Raw genomic sequence first — 23,623 nt, 5'->3', positions numbered from 1 at the left:
TTTAAATTAGGTGAGTAGGTACCAAAGACATTGCAGTATTTGGTAGGTACCGTTATGCCTTCAAATTTAATGCACTATGTATTACCAGTAGTTATCAGAAACTATTCTAAAAATTATTACAGTAACACTGGAATTATAAGAATAATAAAGCTTTTAGTTGTACTCACAGTAAATTCATATTATTTTTTTGACATTTTTCAATTAAGGTATTTGAATTCAAACATCTGGCAGCTCTTATCAGTTCTGGCATGGTTGTTTCTATACGAGGTTTCCTAAAGTACAAAGAGAATTGTGATAAATAGCTATGAAAATGGAGTGGAAGCCGCAAGCTGAAGGTTTGAGGCAAATACTGACCCTTTTGAAGGAATCACAATCACCAGACACTGCGACTCAGAGAGCTGTACAATTAGTATCCTTTTACAAAAAATTGTGTGCTTGCATAGAAATATTTTTGTACCAGTATTTCCATAATTTACACGCTGTTCAATGCTTTTACGTGCTGTATTTTACTATGTTTATTGCATTATGTTCTACATCTTTTCGTAAATTCCTCGAATAATAATTGTCTCCGTAGAAAAAGTCGTCGAGTCGGTCGAATTGCAGAAATCGATTTTTCGAACACGGCGTGTGTAACTGTCATATTGGTTTTCCTTAATAACATTTTCAGAAACTCGAAGAATTAAACAAATTTCCAGACTTCAACAATTATTTGATATTCGTACTGACGAAACTGCTATCCGAAGATGAACCGACGCGATCCTTGAGCGGATTGATCTTGAAGAATAATGTGACAGCGCATTACAATAGATTTTTACCTGAAGTTTCCGAATTTATAAAGCAAGAATGTCTATCGGCCGTCGGGGACCCTTCGCCTCTCATCCGGGCGACGGTCGGCATCTTAATTACCACCATCGCTTCCAAAGGAGAGCTCACGTCGTGGCCTGAACTGCTGCCTGCCCTTTGCCAGATGTTAGACTCGCAAGACTATAATGTTTGTGAGGTAACTTATCCTTAATATGATATTCAGCCTTATTTGTTTTCACATGGAATTATGTCGAAGGTAGATTACGCTTTATCGTGAAGTTTAGATATTTCCCACTGTCAGTCAGCAGTGAAACTACCTCAGCAAGATCAAGGGAAGCTTACAAGATTTGTAAATGGGGAAAGGTTACAATCTAGTTTCAATTACGAATGAAAATTATTATGTTTCCAAAATTTGTACATTTTTTCTCATAATCTATGTTTTTTCTTCAAACATAACTCTTAATATGTATTTTAATTTGCCATTTGATTTATCAGTGTAGGCGTATTTCAAGAGATATGTTTTTTTTTTATAAATGTCAACAGGAGTGGCTCAAAATGTAAGACACCAGAAAATTTATATTGAGTTGTATGAATGGCCTGGCCTTGGGGTTTACATCTAACTCCAATATTTCAGTATATAGAGGTGATGATTTCACTGTTTTGAAATCTTATCTGTTTATGGTTTATATAATTCAATAAGACACACCAAATTTTACACAGATTTTCATCAAAATTGTATTTTCAGGGAGCATTTAGTGCATTGCAGAAAATATGTGAAGATTCCACGGAGCTGTTGGACAGCGACGCGTTGAACCGGCCCCTTAATATTCTGATTCCAAAATTTTTGCAATTCTTCCAACACACCAGCCCCAAGATTCGTTCTCAGGCGATCGCTTGCGTCAATCCTTTTATCACCAGCAGAACGCAGGCGCTCATGGTCCACGTAGACATTTTCATAGAGGTGACCATTTTAGTTTTAATTTTAATTTTGTTTATTTAATTGGTACCACAGACGTTTTCCAAATAATATGAATATTAATATTTTTATATTCCAATGCATTTTATAAATATTTATAGTGATTCTAAAATTTCATGCATGTTAACTAAATGGTTTTCTAAAAATGACAGGCTGTAAAATGTAAACATCATTCTGATGATATTGAAAGTCAATAGCAGAAGTCTACTACAGACAGTACAATATATTAATTATTGTTAGTGAACTGTTTACAAAATTAGTATATATCCAAGTGTGTAATGTTCATAATACGAATGTTTTTTTTTTACAATACATTGTCATGCAAATTAAATTTAAAAAATATTAAAAGTATATGATATGTAGTAAGTTTGTATGTATTATAAAGGATTAACATTTTGCAGAATCTGTTCCGACTTTCCATGGACGAAGATGTCAGCATTAGAAAAAATGTCTGCAGAGCCCTCGTCATGCTGCTGGAGGTCCGATTAGATCGTCTCGTGCCGCACATGTCCAACATCATAGAGGTATATACTCGTTGATTTTCAGTTTCGTCACGCGTGTCGTTTCACATTTTGTTAAATGCAAGTTTGTAAAATAGAAAAACTTCTTCTAAAAATCATTTTCGATGAAGCAACGAGGGGCACATAGGGAAGCTCTGGCACCAGCAAGGAGGTCCCAATGTTCAAATTGTGTCAGCATGAAATAACTCTGGCTTACTGATTGAGGGTTGAAAGCATTGATGTAAAATACTGGATGAACCATATGCTTCTTAAAATGACCCCCGATTTTCTCTGACTCGGCCAGTGGCAAAACTTACTGTTTTTAATATCAGCGGACTTAACTCAATATACGCTCAATTAATATTTGTCTCGAAAGCCACCTGGCAATACCCACGAGTAAGCCTTATCTATCTTCCATCTTACTCGAACTTATTGTCAGCTCTGCGCGCCAACGACAGCTTTCTCTGTTCACCCCCTATGCATTTTTTTATTTGCTTGCAAGTTTTATGCACAGGGGCGAATTGACATAAACGAAAATAAAATATATTAATTTGTAAAAGAAGTGCTGCAATTTTAAATGACGAATAAAAATGAAGGGAGTCTGATGTGATAATACTTAAATGTGGCGCAGTTCTTATTAAAATAAAACAGTAGTCTCAATTTATAATAATTACCAATATAATATGAAAGTAATAATTTGTTTTACTATATTACACTTTTGATATCGCGTAGGTTTATTATTTATGTTACTCAGTAAACTTTAATGCTTTTCTTGTACTATCATGTTTTCATATTCGTATATAAACAATTCAATAGTTAATCTAATGATATATAATTACCTATCATTAATATCATTACAATTTTTATACCGTTATAATTGTTATATAAAATATTAAAATCAACATATAATTAATGGGACTTCAGAATTCTTCGCAGCGCAGAGAAGCATTAAATGGACAGAAATACAGAGTTTAAATAAAATAATAAAAAATATAATAATTTCCATTAGACTTATTAAACTAGACATTTAAAAATGCTTTATTGATAAAAACATACCGTGAAAATGTAATATTGTTTGATTTTTTATCTTAATATAATATCTCCATCTCTCATATTAGGTACAATATTAAGACAATTATATCAATGTGACTAATTATTGTATTCGTACTCCTCAACACAGTTATTAATCTGACAATGCATATGTTACACCGAATGTGCGAAATTGACTATTACATGAAATGGGCTAAATTTTGGCTAATTCATGTAATAGTCAAGCCTGTTGCCTTATTCATGAATAAGGTAAATTTTCTGCCGAGTACATGAAGTCGCCAGGGCATGGAATTCTTAAACTGTCAACATGACAGCAGAAAAAGTAAATATAATACGGATGATTTTATTAGTTATAATTGGACATAATATAATATTATTAGGTTAGGTTGGCTTAGGTTAGGTTAGGTTAGGTTAGGTTAGGTTAGGTTAGATTAGGTTTTGAAATTCTGAATTATTCAACTGAATGTCCATTTTGAGGTTAGCTAACAAGTGTCAACAATACAATCGACCATTGCATGTACGATACCCAAGCACGAATCAAATCGCGAAAATACCTTTAAATAAAATTCATCCGTTATCATATTATAGTTCTAGTTTTTTTGCGCATAGTAAATGGACATGAACGTCATTTTAGTTATTGATTGGTATATTTTTATATTATAATCAATGACATTTGACACAAATTTGGTTAGTTGCAAAAAATACCACCGGAGCGCGACCACCTATTTCGACCATAGACAATATACGTATATTTTGACCAATCGACGAGCATTTCACACATTTAGTTTAGTTGCAAAAAATACCACCGTAGCGCTAGTATCTAATTTGTCCAAGACATGAAGTAGGCAGAAAAATTACTGCCGATTTCACGCACTCTCCAGATATTTTGTCTAATTCATGAATAAGACAACGGGCTTGCATTTTTCATGATTTAGGCAAAATTTTGCCCATTTCATGTAATATTCAATTTCGCACATTCGGCGTAACACATATATAGATTATCCACAGTGTAACAGAAAAGGCAATATACTATATAAAAATGTAATAAATATTACTAACATATGATTTAAAAAGTAATATTCCCAGTTCGTTCCTGATTATTTTTTAATGCCATAAACAGTGTTTTTCAAAATCCCTTGGAATCACTATTCCATGCACAGAAATTAGGTTTTACAGCCCTTGTAAATACGGCTGATATTCGGCAATCCATGATAACGCATTATACCTACAAGGAAATATTATAAGGTGATATTCGTAGTATCTTTTTTTGTGGTACAGTTTTAAAATGGCATTTGTATGGAAACTACTCATCTAAGTAATATATCAATGGTTGAAAGTGAATGTGTTGTGTTGCGCAGTACATGTTGGTGCGGACCCAGGACGCGGACGAGGGGGTGGCGCTGGAGGCATGCGAATGGTGGCTGTCTCTGGCAGAGCAGGCGGTGTGCCGAGAGGCGCTGCAGCCACACCTGGCACGCCTGTTGCCTGTGCTGGTACGTGGGATGCGCTACTCTGACATAGACATAATCCTACTCAAAGGGGATGTGGAGGATGACGACGACAACGTGCCCGATCGCGACCAGGATATCCGACCAATCTTTCACAAAGCCAAGAATGTCAAGCAGACAGGTATGAAAATAAGTCTTTCCTTCTTTCTACTCATTTCATTTCATGTGAACCACACTACACATTATACTTGTCAATAATACATAATTTTTTATCGTGTTTATAAAATTACTTTGGGATGTTGTCTTTGAATTTCTTTTATTACCTCGAAAGTTAAATTGCAGTCAATCATTTTTTTCTCCCCCTATGGATATTATTAATTGCTAATTCAAGTAATATGATTGTAAATGGTGTGAGCAGTGAGAACAATGGTGAGTCATAAATGAGTCTCAGTGAACTGCTACTGTACCTCTGTTATGGTCGGTCTACACATCCATAACTAAATTATTTTTAAGTAAGTGAAATAAGTCAATGTCATAGATAAATTAACAAAATTGCAAAAGTTAACACCCACATTATCAACATGAGTAATTTCATTACAATGGAGTTCTGCCAAGTTCTAATGTCAATTCAATTAATAAGTAACTCCATATTACCTAGTGCTTGAAATGGAAAATTTTACAAACATGAACGCTTGATAATTTCGAAAAATGTGTAATATTAGATATATTAATATCTGTAACATAAAAATATCTCTTAGTTTCACATAATGTACTTTTTTCATCATCATCTTCACCCAATACGCTATTGGCTATAACAATCAGTGCTAACATGCAAATATATAATCATTTTAGTTTAAGAAATCGTTTTTAAAAAAACATTATTAATAGGTATTAACATTAATAATTATACAAATATAAATACCTAAATGTATATGAATCTAATTGTAGTTGGAAACAGTATTAAATACATGAAATAATAGACAAACTAATCACAATTTCCCATGTTTCCTCAGTAGTTTGAATAAAAATATGCAACTAGGAGTGGATAGAAATATGATTGAAGATACCTTGTTTAAAACAAAATACATGCCGCTTTATTCAAAGCTCGGATTTTTCGTAAATTTGAAATATTTTGATGTAAACTATTTTTTAATCAAATTAAAATCCATCGTATACGAAAAAGCAAAGGCATGGTTTTTAATAAATTAATTTAAAAAGTATGTAATACGCAATATTTACAAATGTACCATTCTTTATTAAATATGAATCATTTTAAACAACCTCAGAAGTGTAGGTACACATTATTAGAAAAAAATATTTACGTCATGTGGACATGTGGGTTAATTTTTTCTAATAGGTTTCTAATGTTATTGAAACTGTTATATACAGGAAAATTATTCATAAATCATCATCCCATTGGATTCCGCGTTCATTTTATATGAATATTTTTATTACGTAGGTACCTTAATACTTTGGACGCGGAAGACGCACACGGTGCGTAATGGCCAGGCGGCCGATCGATGTAATTAACGTGCATTTTAAAGGGGGCAATTAAAATCTCATTATCTATTCAGCAGCGAAAGCGTTAAATAATACAAAAAGTTTTAACATGAATGCAATGATCACGAATATGTAGGTATATTAATAATGGAATTATTTGATTTCAGTTATTAAATTTATTATTATATTAATTTAACTATAAAACACTATTCATACAACGAGAAAAATATACGTATAAAACTAAAACAATACAAATATATGACGAAATGATATATATTTTTTTTGTCATAGATTAGGATAAATAATTATTATCTGGTGATTCCGTAACATTGAGTAGGTAGGTAAAATAGCAAATACGTATGTTCTGGTCACAGGGAAAAGCATGACTGAAAATATTACCAATGTAACTATTGGTAATATTTTCTACTGATGTAGGGTATCAAACTACAATCTAGGTATACATAGGCGGTAAATACATAGGCGTCCCCTGGATAATCACCAAAAAAGGGTTCTAATTGCTATCATTAGTGTCGTTTTTTTACTTAACTTTGTTGACTCATAGATTAAAATCGCTATTTTTTGTTACGATAAGACAATTTTGTTACATATTGATTTTTTCATTTCTGGTAAAATGTGAATAGCAATTTCTGCACACGTTTTATCGGAATGCAAAATTTTTCCAAGATTAATTCCATGTAACGTCTGTAAATCAACTTCCACCGGTAGATCTGAAAATGGCCTCTTGATGTTTAACGATCCTGTACACAGTTCTAAATATTCTTTCGGTAGTTAAAAAAGATGCTTGTTGTGCATTTTGTACATAAGTAATAATAGCGTTATTATTAGAGGTTTGGATTATTTCTGATGCAGTGTCTGCTGAAATTTTATGTTCATTTATTTTTTTGAGATGTTGAATCATCGTTATGAATGAAACACAGAGCCTGTTGCCACTGTATTGTCAACCTTATATTTTTTTTTCAACCAACTTTTAAGAAATCCATCAGATAAACTTACTTTTAGTTAAAATATTTACAAAAAAAGTAAACAAAATAATATGACCTATGGTACATAAATTAATAAATAATCACACGGCACAACATTTGAATATATTATAACCGCAATGAATAATTTAAATTATAAATAAATTTAATGTTTCCGTTTAGAAATTTATTATTTATATGTTAAATAATAAAACAAGTTTTAAAAGACATATGTGATAATCACGAATAGGTATATTAATAGTGGATTTATTTGAATTAAATTATAAATGTATTATTATACTAATTTAACCACCAAAACACAATTCATATAATACAATTAAAACAATAAAAATATAAGTAGGTATGCCGAACTGATTTTATTGTCACTCAGTATAAATAAATAATAATTTATATCTCACAATTCCCAAAGATTGGTAAAATAGCAAATACATATGCACTGGTCAAAGAGAAAAACAATACTGTATTAACTATTTAATTTGAAATATTTCAACCCCTTAGAAAGTAAATAGGTTATTTGAGGAATTTAAGCTTTTAAATAATATGTTTTGTTCGCGCACAAATTTTGTCTGTAATAAAACAATAAAATTTAGCTCACATCTGCGAAGATCTAACTAGGTTTTTTCATGTATGCAATATTTATTTAGTTTACACTTTAGACAATGCATTTCGCCCGAAAGAGTATTGTACGTAAATATTGGTGAACACCTTAGACTATAGATACATCTAGACGCCACCGTTGCATTGCTAAATGAAGCCGTGTGCCTTGCGTTTGGTTTGTGGGCGAGCGAACGCATTCGTCTACAAATGTTCGAGACCATAGACCATTTCGCTAGTGCTCGCCCAAAGGGCTCGCACTAGACGCTCAGAATTAAAATATAATTTTCTATTTTTTTACGTTATATACCTAGTATTTTTAACCGGTCAAAATGCAACCATTAGGTAAAGACATCCATAATTTAAGTTATTTTAAAGAAACACTAGGTCACTGATATTAAAATATATAATAAAATACAAATAAATTATCACGAACATGTATCAACTTACCTATGAAACGTAATACCATCTTCTTGCTTATCAGTACGGCTACCACATTTTAAGACAACACACAGAACCATCTTCTCTACTTAATTAACTAAAAATATTTACCATTGACTTTATGTTTAACACAAAAAATATCAATTTTAGCAACTCGAGCTTGCAAGTTATCGACGCTATATGAAGCGTTTCGCCCCGATTTGATAGCGATACTTTTGGAAACTAGCTCACAGATATGTAGACCTTTTATCTTACTCTAGCGCGTGTCGCAGAGATTGTAAGGGTGCCGAATACTTTCTCACTCGCACTCATGCATCGTTTTTGTTTAGGCCTTGGTGAACACAAATTTTAAGACATGCATACTCATAAATTTTGTTTTTTTAACACGTACGTCCGTCCCTAATATTTCGATGCGTAATTCTTTTTAAAAATGCAATATTTTTTCTGTGACTATATCTAAATGAAAACAATTGAGAGAAATATTTGGTATACAATACTCTCTAGTACGTATGGTCGTGTTTTAAAAAAAGTCTTTTACGAAGGCCCATTTTATTGAATAGACTGAATAGAGTACTGTCTTGACCGTTTAAACCACACATTCTTAAGTACATATGTACGCGGGCATTCCCTACTCAAGTAGAAAGCCGATACATTCACAACGACTGGTCCTACTTTTTCCGCCCCTCTCTTTGTTGTCTATGTATGAACTGTCATTGTTTTATAGAGTGCTCATACTGATGCATCTGTTGTGTTCACACAGTGAATGGTTTCAGAGTAGATAAGTTACATGATAAATATTACACTAGCATTAACACACCTTCTACAAATGTAATGCATAGATCAATACTACATATTTTTTGGAAATCGATATTACCACCGGTTTTTGTATGAAGGACTAGTCTGACTTTGACAGCTGATGAATAACAGGAATGTATATTATTTATTAATAACACTGATAGTTAATATATTTGATTTGAGAATATTTTATAATTCAATTTGAAACGAGAAAGGGCGAATCAATGTCAAGCAATCTGGGATCTGAGTTTGACAGCTGAAAAGTGGACCGCTCGTTGCTTGTGCAAAAAGTTATGCTCAGGCTTTATTAATCTAAAGATGGCGGTGACGCGGGTCATCCAGAAAATCTAGGGATTCTAAATCTATATTTTGTTTTAACAAAAAAATATTTATGTTGTTTATTTACCTATAAATTCATTTTCTTTAATTTTAATTAAATCTTAACCGGAACGTAATAATATTAAGTATGACGCTTGAGGATTTTACGAGACTGCTCGCTGTCCGTCGGATGTTTTACGAACCAGCACGCCATCTTCGGGGTTTTTACGAACAGGAACGATATTCTCGAGGATTCTACGAACCGGAACGGTGCTCCTGTGTGTTCTGCTCCATTCGACAGTGACAGACCATACAATACAAATGAAATATAATTTACTCTTTCCACAATTTCTTGAACAGACATTTGCAACTGAAGTTCATCCTTCCACCAAGAATTGACAGTAAACCTTTTACGGTCTTCAAAGATTTCTTTTTATTGTTCTACTAAGTAGATCTATAAATCATTTACGATTTTATCTGGAAAAATGTTTCCATTGTACATACTTACTTAATTAAAATATTTCTGAAATAAAAAGAGATATTCTATTTTTTTAATGTTGAATGATGTTGATGAATAAATCTATTTCTTTGTTGTGCAGGGTGTGATGAGAATGATGGAAACGACTCAGATTCTGAGTCAGAGGGAGCGATGGAAGACGACGGAGCTCTCTCCGACTGGAATTTGAGGAAATGTTCGGCCGCAGCCCTGGACGTGCTGGCCAATGTGTTCGGGGCTGACCTTCTCCCTGTTCTCTTTCCCATACTTAAAGACACACTTTTTCATGAAGAGTGGGTCGTGAAGGTAAATGATCCTATCAATCATCTCTCAGTAATTTCCGCATATCATGGTAAAATAGTAATTGACAGCATTAGATATGCTTGGAAGTTTAATCGACATGATATTAGTTGCTAGAGTAAAAGTAGTAAATCACCTATGTATATTAAAAATGCAAATGTAGTGGTGATAAATTAATGGACTGTATTTGAATTTGTAAGGTTGGTGGAATAAGGGACCCTGAGAACTTTCCTAATGTACTTTGCAGGTACATTTGCTTCACTCAGAACTTTTCTCTTGGTCATTGTTGATGACTCACAAGTTTCACACCTATGGTTTATTCACTTTGTTATCATACTGTATAGTGTTATGGCGTACATAATAGCAGCGGAGGGAGCTGTATATTGATGTGCGCAGCCTTGATATTGTTAGGTCACTCTGTACTGTCAGACACTAAATTTTAACGTACCCGGGAGATACATAGAATTAAGAACATTAAGTGGAAGTTAACATATGAATTAGTACAAACATGTACGAATGCGTTATAACAGTGACATGAATATGAAAACATACAGAACGTATAGAACACAACTCTGAATATTTCAAATTGGCGATTATTGTGATGAAAAATATAAATAATTATTTTTCTGTAAAATTGTATCAGTAGATTGACCGTTTGTATTTACTTATAGGAAAGCGCCATTTTAGTGTTGGGTGCGGTTGCAGAAGGATGCCTCGGAGGAATGCTGTCTCAGCTTCCGGAATTGGTACCCTACCTGGTGGAGAGGCTGTCAGACAATAAGGCGCTGGTGCGAGCCATCACTTGTTGGACTCTTTCTAGATACTGCCGATGGGTAGTCAGTCAACCCCATGACTTGTACCTTAGGTCATTGCTTACAGAGGTATGTTGAAACTGCAATTGTATTCATCTAAATATTATCTTTAACTGTACATTATTTATTACTACTTGTACTGCGCTGATTTTACACCACTATTATGTAGTATAAATTATTTACAATACTGACACGCTTTGTCTTCAGGAGCATTATACATTGTTTTGGTTGAATTCTTTCCAGAAGTGCGGCAGGATTTGTACAATGTTGATAATGAATATCATGTTTTGTGATTTTTTGACAATAATTTACAGTACCTATTCTAATCACGTTTGTTGTAATTATACAGCTCCTGAAGAGAATCTTGGACGGAAATAAACGAGTTCAAGAAGCCGCCTGCTCAGCATTTGCTACATTAGAAGAAGAAGCTTGCACCGAACTCGTACCTTATCTGAGCTACATATTAGAAACCCTCGTCTTTGCTTTCTCTAAATACCAACATAAGAACCTGCTCATTCTCTATGATGCCATCGGAACGTTGGCAGACTCAGTGGGACACCATCTCAATAAACCTGAGTACATAGCTATGTTGATGCCGCCGCTTATTGACAAATGGAATGTCCTCAAGGATGAAGACAAAGACCTATTTCCCCTCCTTGAGGTAATGTCCTGTTTCATTTATTTGTGTTTCATTCTAAATTGATGTATAACTAATTTAGTCATCTGCTCTGATTTACATACAATGACATTTTTTTTAGAATGTATGATTTATTACATCTTGTTTTTGAAAATTACAAAATCATTACAATGTTACATGTTATGTTACAGTGCCTATCCAGTGTGGCCACAGCATTGCAGGCCGGCTTTTTACCTTACTGCGAGCCTGTCTTCCGAAGATGTGTCTCTTTGATTGAACAGACTCTCAGCCAACACATAGTGAGTGTATTTCTATAGCTTACAATTACTTATACCACACGCAATACCACATTTTATTTATTTAATGTTATGAATATTTTAGTAAATTAATTTTGTACAGCTAAATAAGTTGAATTGCCAAAGACATATTTTTCAACGAAAGAATAAATTTAATGTTGGATGTATGGTGGTATTGAAGATTTCGATTATCGCCGGCAGAGTGAATCTCGCTGATGGGTGATGGAGAAATGTCATGATTGACTTGAAAACTGAAAAATATAAAATCGGCAACGGGCATTGTTAAATCAGAGAGCTTTTTATTTATACCGTTGGCGATTACGCTGTTGCTAATTGCGCTATTCCAGCCATCACGTAATTGACAATTTCTATCAATATCTTTTTCCTTCAAATTTTATTTTCAAGGCTGTCTATATTTGTACATACATAGCCGAATCTTTATGTATTGCATTGTTTATTTATTTTATTTGTTGATATTCCTCTAATCATTTTAATGATATTCATAATAAATTGTGTATTTCGTATTAAACATAATACTTCTTATGACATAACATCAGCTTTTTTGCCGATCAGTTCCATGGTGTAATGGTTAGCACTCTTAAACAAGTGTTTCAATCTGAGTTCAAATCTCTACAGAACATGTTTTCTTACTACATAATATATGACTTCAGATATAGTTTTTTTAGGTAAATGTATTTTATGGATTAAGAAAATTATATTGGATTCAGGTCTTTTGAAAAGGAAATGATTTTTTAATAATATATATTTAAAAATATATCAAGAATAGAGGGAAAAAAAAAAGTTTTTCCCTTATGTCACATGTGCTCGCCATGCATGGTCATATTTTTATGAAAATAATGTAAAACATATTATTGTCTTATTAAAATAATCATTAGGACCGGTTTTGTGTTGGTGATTCAGGGAACCAGTCGTAATTGTTATTGAATTATTTGGATTAAATACTATAATTCATTTATTGACTTTAAATAATTATTATACAGTAAAACCTCGTTAATACGAATTCCATGGGACCGAAAATCGAAAAAAAATTCGAATTACGGATTACGAAATGTATGGGGGAAAAATATTAAAATTTTGAAAAATTTTTTTTTTTTTGATTTTCATTAATTTTGTTTCCGATCATAGATGTGCCTACCGAAATGGGTCATAAAATGTCAGGATTATTTTTATTAACTTCATAAAATAAGTAATTTTTGATGTTTTAATAAAAGTCTTTCAATGATTGGCTCATGAAATCGTGTACTTATTACAATTTATTGAATATTTTTATATGCCAGGACTCTGAAATCATTTCGAATTACGAAATTCCAATTATAGGTATGGTTTTATATGAAAATAATGTTCAAGGGACTTTATTTTCGGGAAAATTTTGAATTATGGTGAATTTCGAATTATCAGTGTTCTTACTAACGAGGTTTTACTGTACCAATTAAAGTGATTATTGGAGGTCTTTACTGTTAAAGTTTCCATAAGTATACTTTGTAGGGAAAATTATGTATCTACAATATTCTACAATATGTTTCGGAAATTTTCTGCAAGAATCATTTCTATTGTAAATATTGAAATTATGATTATTTTTTTGTTTCAATTCCTGATGATATTACTATGGTACACCGATTGATGGAACTCAACAATTCAACACAGAAAGCATCATATTTTTAGTAATGTCAGGGCGTTTTGGCGGGCCCCTTGTGAGAAAATAGGTCTTAGTATATGGAAGTAGGAGTGTGTTTGTGCGCAGGCCAACAGCCAGAGCCCTGAGCAGTTTGAGGCCCCAGACAAGGACTTTATGATTGTGGCGTTGGACCTGCTGAGCGGGCTGGCGGAGGGCCTCGACGCCCACATCGACCACCTCGTACACCACTCCAATGTTATGCAACTGCTCTACCAGTGCATGCAGGACCCCATGCCAGAGGTCAGTCCGGTCACGCTTATTTTCAATTGCTACAATCAATCGTAATAGATTTTTGGATTGTCACTACATGTCTTTCCTCGACGACTCATTGCATAGGTCATTCTCAGCCGTGAAAGTCTCAGGCATTATATGTTATAATCAACTTTATTATTATTCGAATGTAGAGTTCGTACAGACAGGAAACATTGTATGTATCACCTGTGAGTTATCTGTGTCTATTTGATTGGCCATTTTTGTTCTATTGGCTATTTGTATTGAGATTAACAAAAGGTATTCAAAAGTAAACCAATGACATTTCAATAAAATACATTAATTGGTTAAACAAAGAGTTTGGATTATGACTATGAATTTTTTGTATTACAACATTATTTCGACATCCAAAAACATTCCTGATCTACTACAGAAAACCAACCTCACAAATAGCTGCCCTGGAATTGACATTTTTAGACTTATCAAGATATTGACGCCATACATGGATTTTGTCTCTAGTCAGCATTTTTGGTGACCTGTTCTGACATTTTGTCATCCGTGTTAAATAGTCAATGATTGCAAATTGAATGTAGTCTTGTAACCCCCTTTTCAGTTTCACTTTCAAAAATCTATATAGAGTAGGTTTTTTCTTTAAAACACTAAAATCAGATCAGATTTTGTTTATAATTTATATTCTAATGGATTTAAATTCAAATTCCATCAAGTACCTTTGGTCAATAGTATTAATAGAATAATATATAATCATAGGCTTCTTTGGGATGAGATTATACCCTCTGAAGTTAGTAATCGATTACTAGCATTTTCATGTCACATTTGATTTTTCTTTTGTCCAACGTCATATTGCATGAATGAATCCAATATCTATATTTAACAGAGACGGATTGGGTAGTTTAGAATCTTTAAAACATGATTTAATTTGCAGGTGCGACAATCCTCTTTCGCCCTGTTGGGTGATCTGACAAAGGCTTGCTTCCAACATGTGCTGCCAAACATCTCCGACTTCTTACCGACTCTTGGACAAAATCTCAATCCTGAATTTATATCCGTCTGTAACAACGCCACTTGGGCCATTGGGGAGATTAGCATTAAACTAGGTAAGTATTTCATGGTACTTCATGATAGAATATTTTTTCTGTTTCGTATACTATGTAACACGGTTTAGTCGCATTTGGAAATTTATGAGACTGAATTCGATACTTTCAATGAAATTTGACATTTGAATGAATAAAATAATCATACATTGTATGTATAGTGGAGCCCGGATTTTATGTGGCTGGAATTCATGTATTTCATTTGATTCCCGGTTTGCGTTTTTATTTCTGCAACTATGTCTGAAATATTCAAAATTTAATTAAAATTGTCTATTGACACTTAAAATCCAATTTATTTAAACACATTCTATTCAATACTTCTCAATCATTGAGATGGATTCTTGACACATGTGTATGTTTCTATTTTATAGACATGTCTGCGTGTGCCCAAGATCCAAGGTCACGCAATGGGATTGTATAAGTTTTTTGTTATTTTTTTACACCCCTTCAAATGATGTCACAGCAAAGAAAAACATTTTCAGTTCACGTAAAAAGGAACATTATCGAAAAGGTGAAAGAACACTCCCCTCCCCGATTAGATTACTGATTAGATATAATTTGCTTCAGACCAATTTGTATGATTTCTTAATAAAAATTAAATTCATTGTACTTTAAAATTTTCAATAACCTTTTCCTTTTATTTAGGTTTTTTTGTCAGTTCTCAAAAACGTAAAATCGGGGTATCACTAGTATTATTATTGAATAGAATTATTGGTTTTTTAGATGTCTCTCGTTTTGATACAATGCCCGAGAACTGTTTGCAGTCGTTGAATATAATAAATATAATATTGCTTGTGGATACTTCAGTGAGGCACTAATGTATTGTAATTTTAGGTGGAGACATGTCTGCCTACATCCCGCTCGTTTTAATGCAACTCATCGACATTATTAATCATCCAAATACGCCAAAGACTCTGCTTGAAAACACAGGTATGTTTCGCTCCCTTTCTCTCCTGCTTCCAATTAAATATATCTGAACTGACGGCTGAAGGAGTCTTCAGTGCGACACATAAACAAGTCCCTTTACCTTTCTCTATCTAAGTTTTTGTGTTCTCCCCCCGATGCACCTCATGCCCCGTACCGATTACTGATTTGCGTAACACATTTTTTTACCATCCGATTTAATATTTTGATTCCTTGTAATATTCTTTACGTATTTAGAAGCTTGTTCACAGGTTTAATATTATATATTTTATAATTACATTGAAATTGTTTTCTTGTTATCGGATTTTCTTTTCTGCATTGGACAATCTCAATAACACATTGACCGATGTCTCTTCCGTTACTCTCGATAATAATCATAATTATTTTACGAAAACATTTCGACCATCATTCTCGACCAATTATTTTTATGATCAAATTTTCTATGATATTCAATTATTAATTTTAAATTTGTTGAAAATAATAATGCTCGTTTATTTTGCAGTGAAAAATTATGGTTATTATTTTTAGTCACAGATAAATTTTGTCATTGGACACGGCAGTGAATTCATGTTCCGATGGCATATATTGTGTTCTCTGTATAATATTTCTGTATATTGGATAATTATTTCTTTCAGTTTGTTATGGTCTATGGTAGACGATGATTTGTTGTGCTAATTAATTTTAGTAATTTTATATGGTTATGTTTTTTGCTATTAACTAATTATTAATGCATTTATATGTGTTTGGCCATATTCCTAGGCAGCCAGTAGACAACGATGATTATCCACTTGATATCTTGGATCCCCTGGGGCTTTAAATAGTGTATATATTATATATATATATATATATATATATATATATAAATTTAACATTCAAATATATACAATTTTTATTTCAGACTACACTTAATAGACACTATCATTTTTAACAGTTGTTTTATTCAGATTTGCATATTGCATAATTATATATTTTTAAAGCCTTTTTGCATTTTAAGTTTTTAAAGCACGCATTTTGTACATTCTTGATGAACGGAATCGAAGTCGGAAAAGTTTCTTAAATACATTTTTAAATGTTTTTCTCAGACTAAGATATAAAACCTGGACAAAATATTCTTTAAAAGTCTTCTGATAATGGATGAAATGATATACATACATTGATAGTATTATGAATAGAAATATTTTCTGCACACGAGCATTTTGAACTCGACTTGTCTGGAAAATGTCATTTTTGATTTAATTATACAGTTATTTAAATTATTTATATTCTATCGTTTTGGATAATGTCGGTCACATAATTTAGTTTTTCGATGAATATTTGGAAATGGGCAAAGTCAGTAGAAAATGTAGTGTTATTTAGAATCAAATAAGAATACAGGTTGTTCCAAGTCGGTCCATGTATCCATGTATTGGCATTGGCGCATCGTCTCTTGTGGTATTCATCCCCCGTCACACCTATCACAGTTTTGGTTATTCATTAGATATATTTATATGATTTACTTGGTTGTTTATTTGTTTTTGTTCTCGGTTTGTTGGCTGGTTTGTGGCGTGGTTTGTAGCGATTACTATCGGTCGGCTAGGTTATGTGTGCCCCCACGACGTGGCGCCCGTCTTGCAACAGTTTGTACGCCGGTGGTCTGTAGTCCTTATATTTTTTAAAAATACCTTTTTCATTTTACTTATTTCATTAAGTTTTTATCTTAAGTACTGAGGTTTGATTTACTGATCCCGTTTTATAATGCTGCGTAAAAAGGAAATTAATCATGCAACTGTGATGTATTCAAACTTTGAAGTATCACTAAAGAATGGGTAATAAAAACAACATGATTAATTTTTGATATTACATTTCTAAACTTTAAAATATCTAAATTTAATTTTGTATTGAACATCGAGGCTCTCGCTCTATTTGTTTTTATTAAGAAAAGATAATATAGTCCATATGTTGGAATATCAGTTTGTCGAGCTGATTTTTATATTATTTACCAGTAAATGACACATATACATAATATTTTGTTCACTCGCATATTTCACATTTATGAATTTTGGATTATAAAACAATAAGATCAGACCTCGGTATAATCCCAAATGCAGTATGTTATATGAAATTGATTTTTCCCTTAATTAAACACTCTTTCAGTTGTTCTGCATTTGGCAATATTTACTAATTTGTTTTTGTCTATTATATGGTATATAACCAGCAATTTGGTATTTTATTTGATATATTATATTTACGGCTTCGTTTATATTATGAATTATTATTATGTTTTCTTATGCATAATTATCTTTAAATTGTGTTCTTTAACTTACTACAATATTATTATTGTCACTTACTACCTTAATTTACAGCATAATTCATATTTATTATATTTTTACGCTTTAAGTGTGGAAGTTTTCTGTTCGATTAATATATAAGTTTACGAAACCCATGTAGCACTTACATCCCAAAATTCTCAAAACACACGGTACACCACAGATCATGATTGCCTAACGCTTTATTTAATAATAATTTTCTTTTGGCTGATTGATTTTGGCCACTTCAAAATTAATCGTGCTGTAGGTATGTAGGTATCTGCACTTAGTTTTGTACACTGTAAGATGATTTTTGTTTATTTTGTGGCGTAACATTGATAATTCTGTTACTGTCAGAAATCAGTAATCTTATGATATGAACTAACTATTTGACAATAATAATCATAATTTCAAGTATAATAATATTCTACTAATATGCGATGGAGATTTAATTCTTTAATAAATTAGTTTTTTTTGCATTATATTATATCAACTGTTGCTGTCGGTTATGCTGTAACAATTAGACAGCCGTTTGTCGGTTGACAGTCATCGGAGATGAAATGAATACGGTGGAGTTTTAGAGAGCAAAATAGCTTAGTAGGAGATGATTGCAGGTGTCTGTCACTCCGCAACATCAGAGATAATGAGGAGAAGGATTCAGCTTTCCGTGGAATGTGCCAGATGATCAATGTAAACCCCCTCGGTGTGGCCAATGACCTTGTGTACTTCTGCGATGCTGTGGCTTCGTGGATTCATCTCAAAGATGACCTCAAGGAGATGTTTAACAAGGTATGTGGAATTTTTAACACCATAATAAAAATTTACTTAACTCATCGAGTCAAATGGCTAAATCTGTCTACGAGAGGATATTTCATAGTTATTTTATGGTTATCAAATTAATTATCTTGTTAATTTAGACGAGACATTTTTCAAAATTTGATTTGTAGACAGGTAATGAATTTTATGTGGTCAATAAAAATCTATTGCGTATAGTCATCCGCCTGATCTTTGATTGTTGAGATGCAAGTTGGAATCCCCTACAGTTAGGTCACAGTCACACGTGTATTTAGATCAACAGCTCAGGGTATGGACCGAATGGGTTGAGCGAATCTTTAATAATCGAATTTAAAAAAAATACTTCGATCCATACTGTCAAGGTGCTCTGTTTTAAAAGGGTAATCGATATTTACTCTTAAATAAAGTATAAAATATTTATATTTGACATATTTTTCTTATTAATATTGACGCAAAATCTTTGTTGCTAGATTCTTCACGGTTTCAAGATGACGGTTGGTGACGAGAACTGGAAATCATTTTATGATCAATTCCCTCAGCAGCTCAAAGGACGACTTCAGGAAACGTACGGAATCTAATCAATCAAAAGGTAAATGACAATGTATTTTGTTTGTAGTGATTGTTACTCTCATCAATAAATTTATTACAATTAATGCCAAACACAATGATGTCTCCGTTATGTAAAACTAACTAATTATGAACCGTATGACATACCTAGTTGACAACTTAGTAAAACAATAAACTAAGGCCATCCACTCGCGCAGAAACTAAAATCTGACGAACTGGTTGGTGATGGAACTCATACACTGGCCAGTGACTAATGCTTCGCACACGGCGCTACTGAAACTCACTTGAAATAATAATCACAACCTCAAACTGGACCATCAGCTGTTTTGTACACGGTGCCAGTGTTGTAAATTGTACCATAAATTTTCTGAAAAAAGCTGACAACACGCACGCTGCTGCATTTACTAGAATACATCACTCTGTTGAATTTATTATCCTGTCTATTGAATCCTCAATAATGAGATCAGAAAGCCCTTTCGTACCCTTAATATTTAATAATTAATGTCTTCGAGTGAGTCAAATGATGAGGAAGGAGGCTCTGGTTCTATACCAATACTATAGATACACGTTTTGGATTCATCCTTATACATATAGATAAAAATATAAATTGCAGACTATTCGTTGCTGCAAAGAAACTTCGAGAAACGGATTCCAAATTTTTCGTTTTTTATAGAATGTCCAAGGAAAGCTACCTTGAGCTTGTTAGAACTTTTTACTTCATTTCAAGCCTTTTCCGTAATATCTCTACGGGAATATTCTGGTAGCGTGTAATTATACAGGCAGGGTGTTTCTCGACTTCTTCCATAAAATTTAAATTAAAAGTATGTTCACCCATCTTTTACGTTTGACATCTTAGCTTGTTAATCTTGTTACGGTATGACACTTGTTTAGTTCAGTGCTACCAATTTTGGTAAGGAAATATGATTTTTTCATAGAATCTACTGATACTGGTACCACTGTTTTTTGGGTTACTGAAAACTGGGAGACTAGAGACCGACAAGTTTAAGGTGAGGCTCCGCATCATACGCGTCACGTTAAACTTGTCGGTCTCTAGCATGTCGTGTCTCTTCGGTTTCGGTCACAGACATTTTGCAACGGAGAGATTCCAGTCTTGCCGTCAGCGAGCCGCCATTGAAATACATTTGCAAGATACTGAAGTTACAGTCTCGTCTTTTTTGAGTATTCACGTGAGCGGATGGCCTAAGTGCTGCTATTTTTGAAACTCCGATTTCCATAAGTTTTTAAATTGACACATCGGTGAAAGTATGAAAACTGCACAATATAAATGGAATAACTAAATGTGTCCCATTTACAATTTAATTTTTAAATAAAAAGCATCTTGAGCGAGCAATGATATTTTTATTTGGTCGCAAAGTAGAAAAGCTGCAAATAATTTTTAATAGGATGTCCTCCACGCTGGTTGCACACCTTTTGGTGAAATTTTTGCCCAGAGGCGCAGTTCAATTCAACCGATGATGTATTTGATCTCGCCCTTGATCTCAAGAATTATTTGGGGCTTCCTGGAATAGACTTTGGTATTCACAAAACCTAAAAAAAAGATATTTCATTTATTATTGAATTATTCACAGATTCAGTATGTAAATATATACTAAATGCATGCAAATTATTTAATCTAATGGTCTTTCTTGTTTGATGTTTGAGTAGATAATCGGTACACGAAACAAGTTTGAAACAAAACTAATAATATTGTATTTACTTGTCACTTGACAAGGGTCACTGATTTTCAATTTTGCCACTAGAGGAGCCATTTGTTTTGCGTTATGTGTTGATCGTCTGAAAATCGACTACATAATGCATAAAGCATAAACCCACTTATTTGTGTAAGTATCTATGACTAAGCATAATGCCTTTAAAATTATTATGGTATCTTGCAAATAGTTGACTGTCATGAAGTGAACTCCCTAACAAAAATTAATCAGGGAACTGATGTTACGCTTTATGGCAATCAGTGAAAAAAGTGATTTTTTGTATTCGGTGGTAACTAAGCTATGTACATGTGTAGTACGTGTATAGTACATGCGCAAACATCAGAGCACTATCACTTTTGTTGGGAAACACATTATTATTCATCATGAATGTGATCATGTCGGTTTATGTCATTTTTATTGTAGTTAAAGGTTGTTTCCTATATTTATTGATATTTTCTGTTGTAGGGAGTGTACTTGCGATGATGATGATGATGATGATATGCTGAGTTTGCGGACCTGCCAGCTGGTTCAGCTAAAATACCTTCACCATATGTATATGTGTGCAATCGTTGTTTGTCTGTAGAATCTAACTAAGTCATTTTTACAGCCTCGCTTTGAGGCAAGGATTTTTGTTTGCATTTTTTGTTTTGTATAATTACCGTAAATTAATACAAAAATATCTGTAATAATATGTAAAGCCTGAAGCAGTTCATTATTTTTCGTTATTATTTTTCTGTTAATTTGTTTAATTAAAAAAAAAATCGTTGATTCAATATTAAGTAGGTACATATTTTTTCGAATTATTAGCGTGGCAATTATTTGTCAATGTAAATTACTATTTTTCTGACTGAAAGAAATCTTTTGTTATCGGTTTGGAGTCAAAATTTATTAATAATCTATAATTTCTTAGGTTCCTACCAATTTGTGCAGTACAAAACTTTTTTTTAACCATTATTTTTGTGAAGGAACCACTCGTTTGAAGAAAAATTGTTAGGAAACAGGTTATCTATTGAATTAGCATTTTGTCCATTAATTGAGTCACAAATAATAAATAAAAACCGTCAAAGCGTGACAACTTACACTGATCCAATATATTTTTTTGGCTGTTGTGTTTCAATTGAGAAATATAAAAAAAGCATATACCGGAGGCTGAGATGTTGGATATTTCAAATCTCATTTGTGTTCTATTACAGCATCGTTAATTATTGATGTTCATATTTTTTATTTCTTGAAAAATCTGTAGATAATTATTGACTGCCATGTTATGGGATTTTTTCTGATTTCAATTCTTTGCAGTTTTTGTTTCACAAAGGTGTATAGGTGCGTAGACTGTGAAATCTTTAACGTGAGACTTGGCGGCAGCGCTAGTGTTGTATCTAGTCTTTGGTTTTTGATTTTGAAGTATTCTAAAGTATTGAAACGCGAGAGGAGGGGATCTAGTTCTCCAAGCCGCCGTATCACTGTAACGATTTCGCACTATAGGTTTGACATTTTTATTACTTACTGATCGATTATAAAATTGTAATATGAATGTGGGATTCATTAGATACTCATTTTTAAGAAAGGCAATAGAAATATTCTAATGTTAATTATACCGAATCCATTAACTTCCACCAAATAACATCTCGTTCAGAAACATTTCTCAAAATTGAAATGAAACAATAACAACACAGGTCACAGTTCTCTTGAAATGGTTGTAAGAAGAATTTCTGTTTCGTTTGGATCACGCGGTATAATTATACAGTCCATTTAATGAATATGCGGGATGGGATGTCTTCATCCAGGACCGGTTTGAGAAAAGACAGTGATTATGAATATTAATGACGTGTAGTGAAGAGAATAGTAGTTTTGTTGGCTGGTTTATTTCAATCAGCTAAATAAAGATTTCATACATTTTGAGAATCAAATACAATGTTCTCGGCCTTAACTTGTAAAATGAACACTAGGAAAATATTTTACATTACATTGTCCATTGAAGTTATTCCAGTAGTATTTGGAGATTGATTAAATTTTAGGAAAGAAATGTTGTGTACACCGCAAGTGTAAAATTTAAAAATAACCTTTTGTACTTGAATCGGTTATCATATTTTATTGCTAAGTATACATATTTACACTTATATATACTTTTAATGATACACAATTTTATTGTCTCTCAAGAGAAAGTGACCATTACTGAATTATATGTAGCCGACAGGTTGAAATAGATTAAATATTTTATACAAATTGACCAAAAAAGGAATAACATCGATTCAACACAGTTTTATTTGGAATAAATAAATTATACATACAGATTTGAGATTCACCGTCGGTCACTTTCTGTTTTGTGCAGATGATGTGTGTTTAGTTGACTTTATTAT

General features: G+C 32.7%; 1 protein-coding gene across 2 annotated transcripts; it reads left to right on the top strand.

Annotated features, from left to right (window-relative positions):
• The first annotated feature begins 236 nt into the window (after window positions 1–236).
• Window positions 237–23,495, top strand: Tnpo (transportin 1). 2 transcript variants are annotated; one of them, XM_085946549.1, is made up of 16 exons: window positions 237–409; window positions 668–1,000; window positions 1,550–1,765; window positions 2,182–2,304; window positions 4,689–4,959; window positions 10,027–10,229; window positions 10,895–11,104; window positions 11,385–11,696; window positions 11,864–11,971; window positions 13,731–13,904; window positions 14,818–14,989; window positions 15,821–15,916; window positions 17,466–17,541; window positions 18,810–18,984; window positions 19,461–19,579; window positions 21,732–23,495. In XM_085946549.1, exons 1-15 carry the CDS (start codon window positions 305–307, stop codon window positions 19,566–19,568), a joined length of 2,682 nt encoding a protein of 893 aa, XP_085802675.1. In that variant the 5' UTR covers window positions 237–304; the 3' UTR covers window positions 19,569–19,579; window positions 21,732–23,495. The 2 variants fall into 2 exon arrangements, with proteins under 2 accessions (XP_085802675.1, XP_085802674.1); XM_085946548.1 differs by lacking the exon at window positions 21,732–23,495 and having other exon boundaries at window positions 13,713–13,904; window positions 19,461–19,681.
• Window positions 23,496–23,623: the final 128 nt, after the last annotated feature.

Source organism: Rhyacophila brunnea, unplaced genomic scaffold (genome assembly GCF_057557595.1).
Source record: "Rhyacophila brunnea isolate RB1 unplaced genomic scaffold, BYU_Rbru_1.0 scaffold_2, whole genome shotgun sequence".
Classification (NCBI taxonomy): Eukaryota; Metazoa; Arthropoda; class Insecta; order Trichoptera; family Rhyacophilidae; genus Rhyacophila; species Rhyacophila brunnea.
This window is presented reverse-complemented; position numbering and strand designations above follow the sequence as displayed.

Excerpts from the sequence above, each read along its gene's own strand:
- Tnpo (XM_085946548.1), top strand. The coding sequence starts at position 305 with ATGAAAATGGAGTGGAAGCCGCAAGCTGAAGGTTTGAGGCAAATACTG. Across the intron at positions 1,766-2,181 it reads ACGTAGACATTTTCATAGAG|AATCTGTTCCGACTTTCCAT; the intron begins GTGACCATTTTA and ends AACATTTTGCAG. Across the intron at positions 15,917-17,465 it reads GACTCTGCTTGAAAACACAG|CGATTACTATCGGTCGGCTA; the intron begins GTATGTTTCGCT and ends CGTGGTTTGTAG.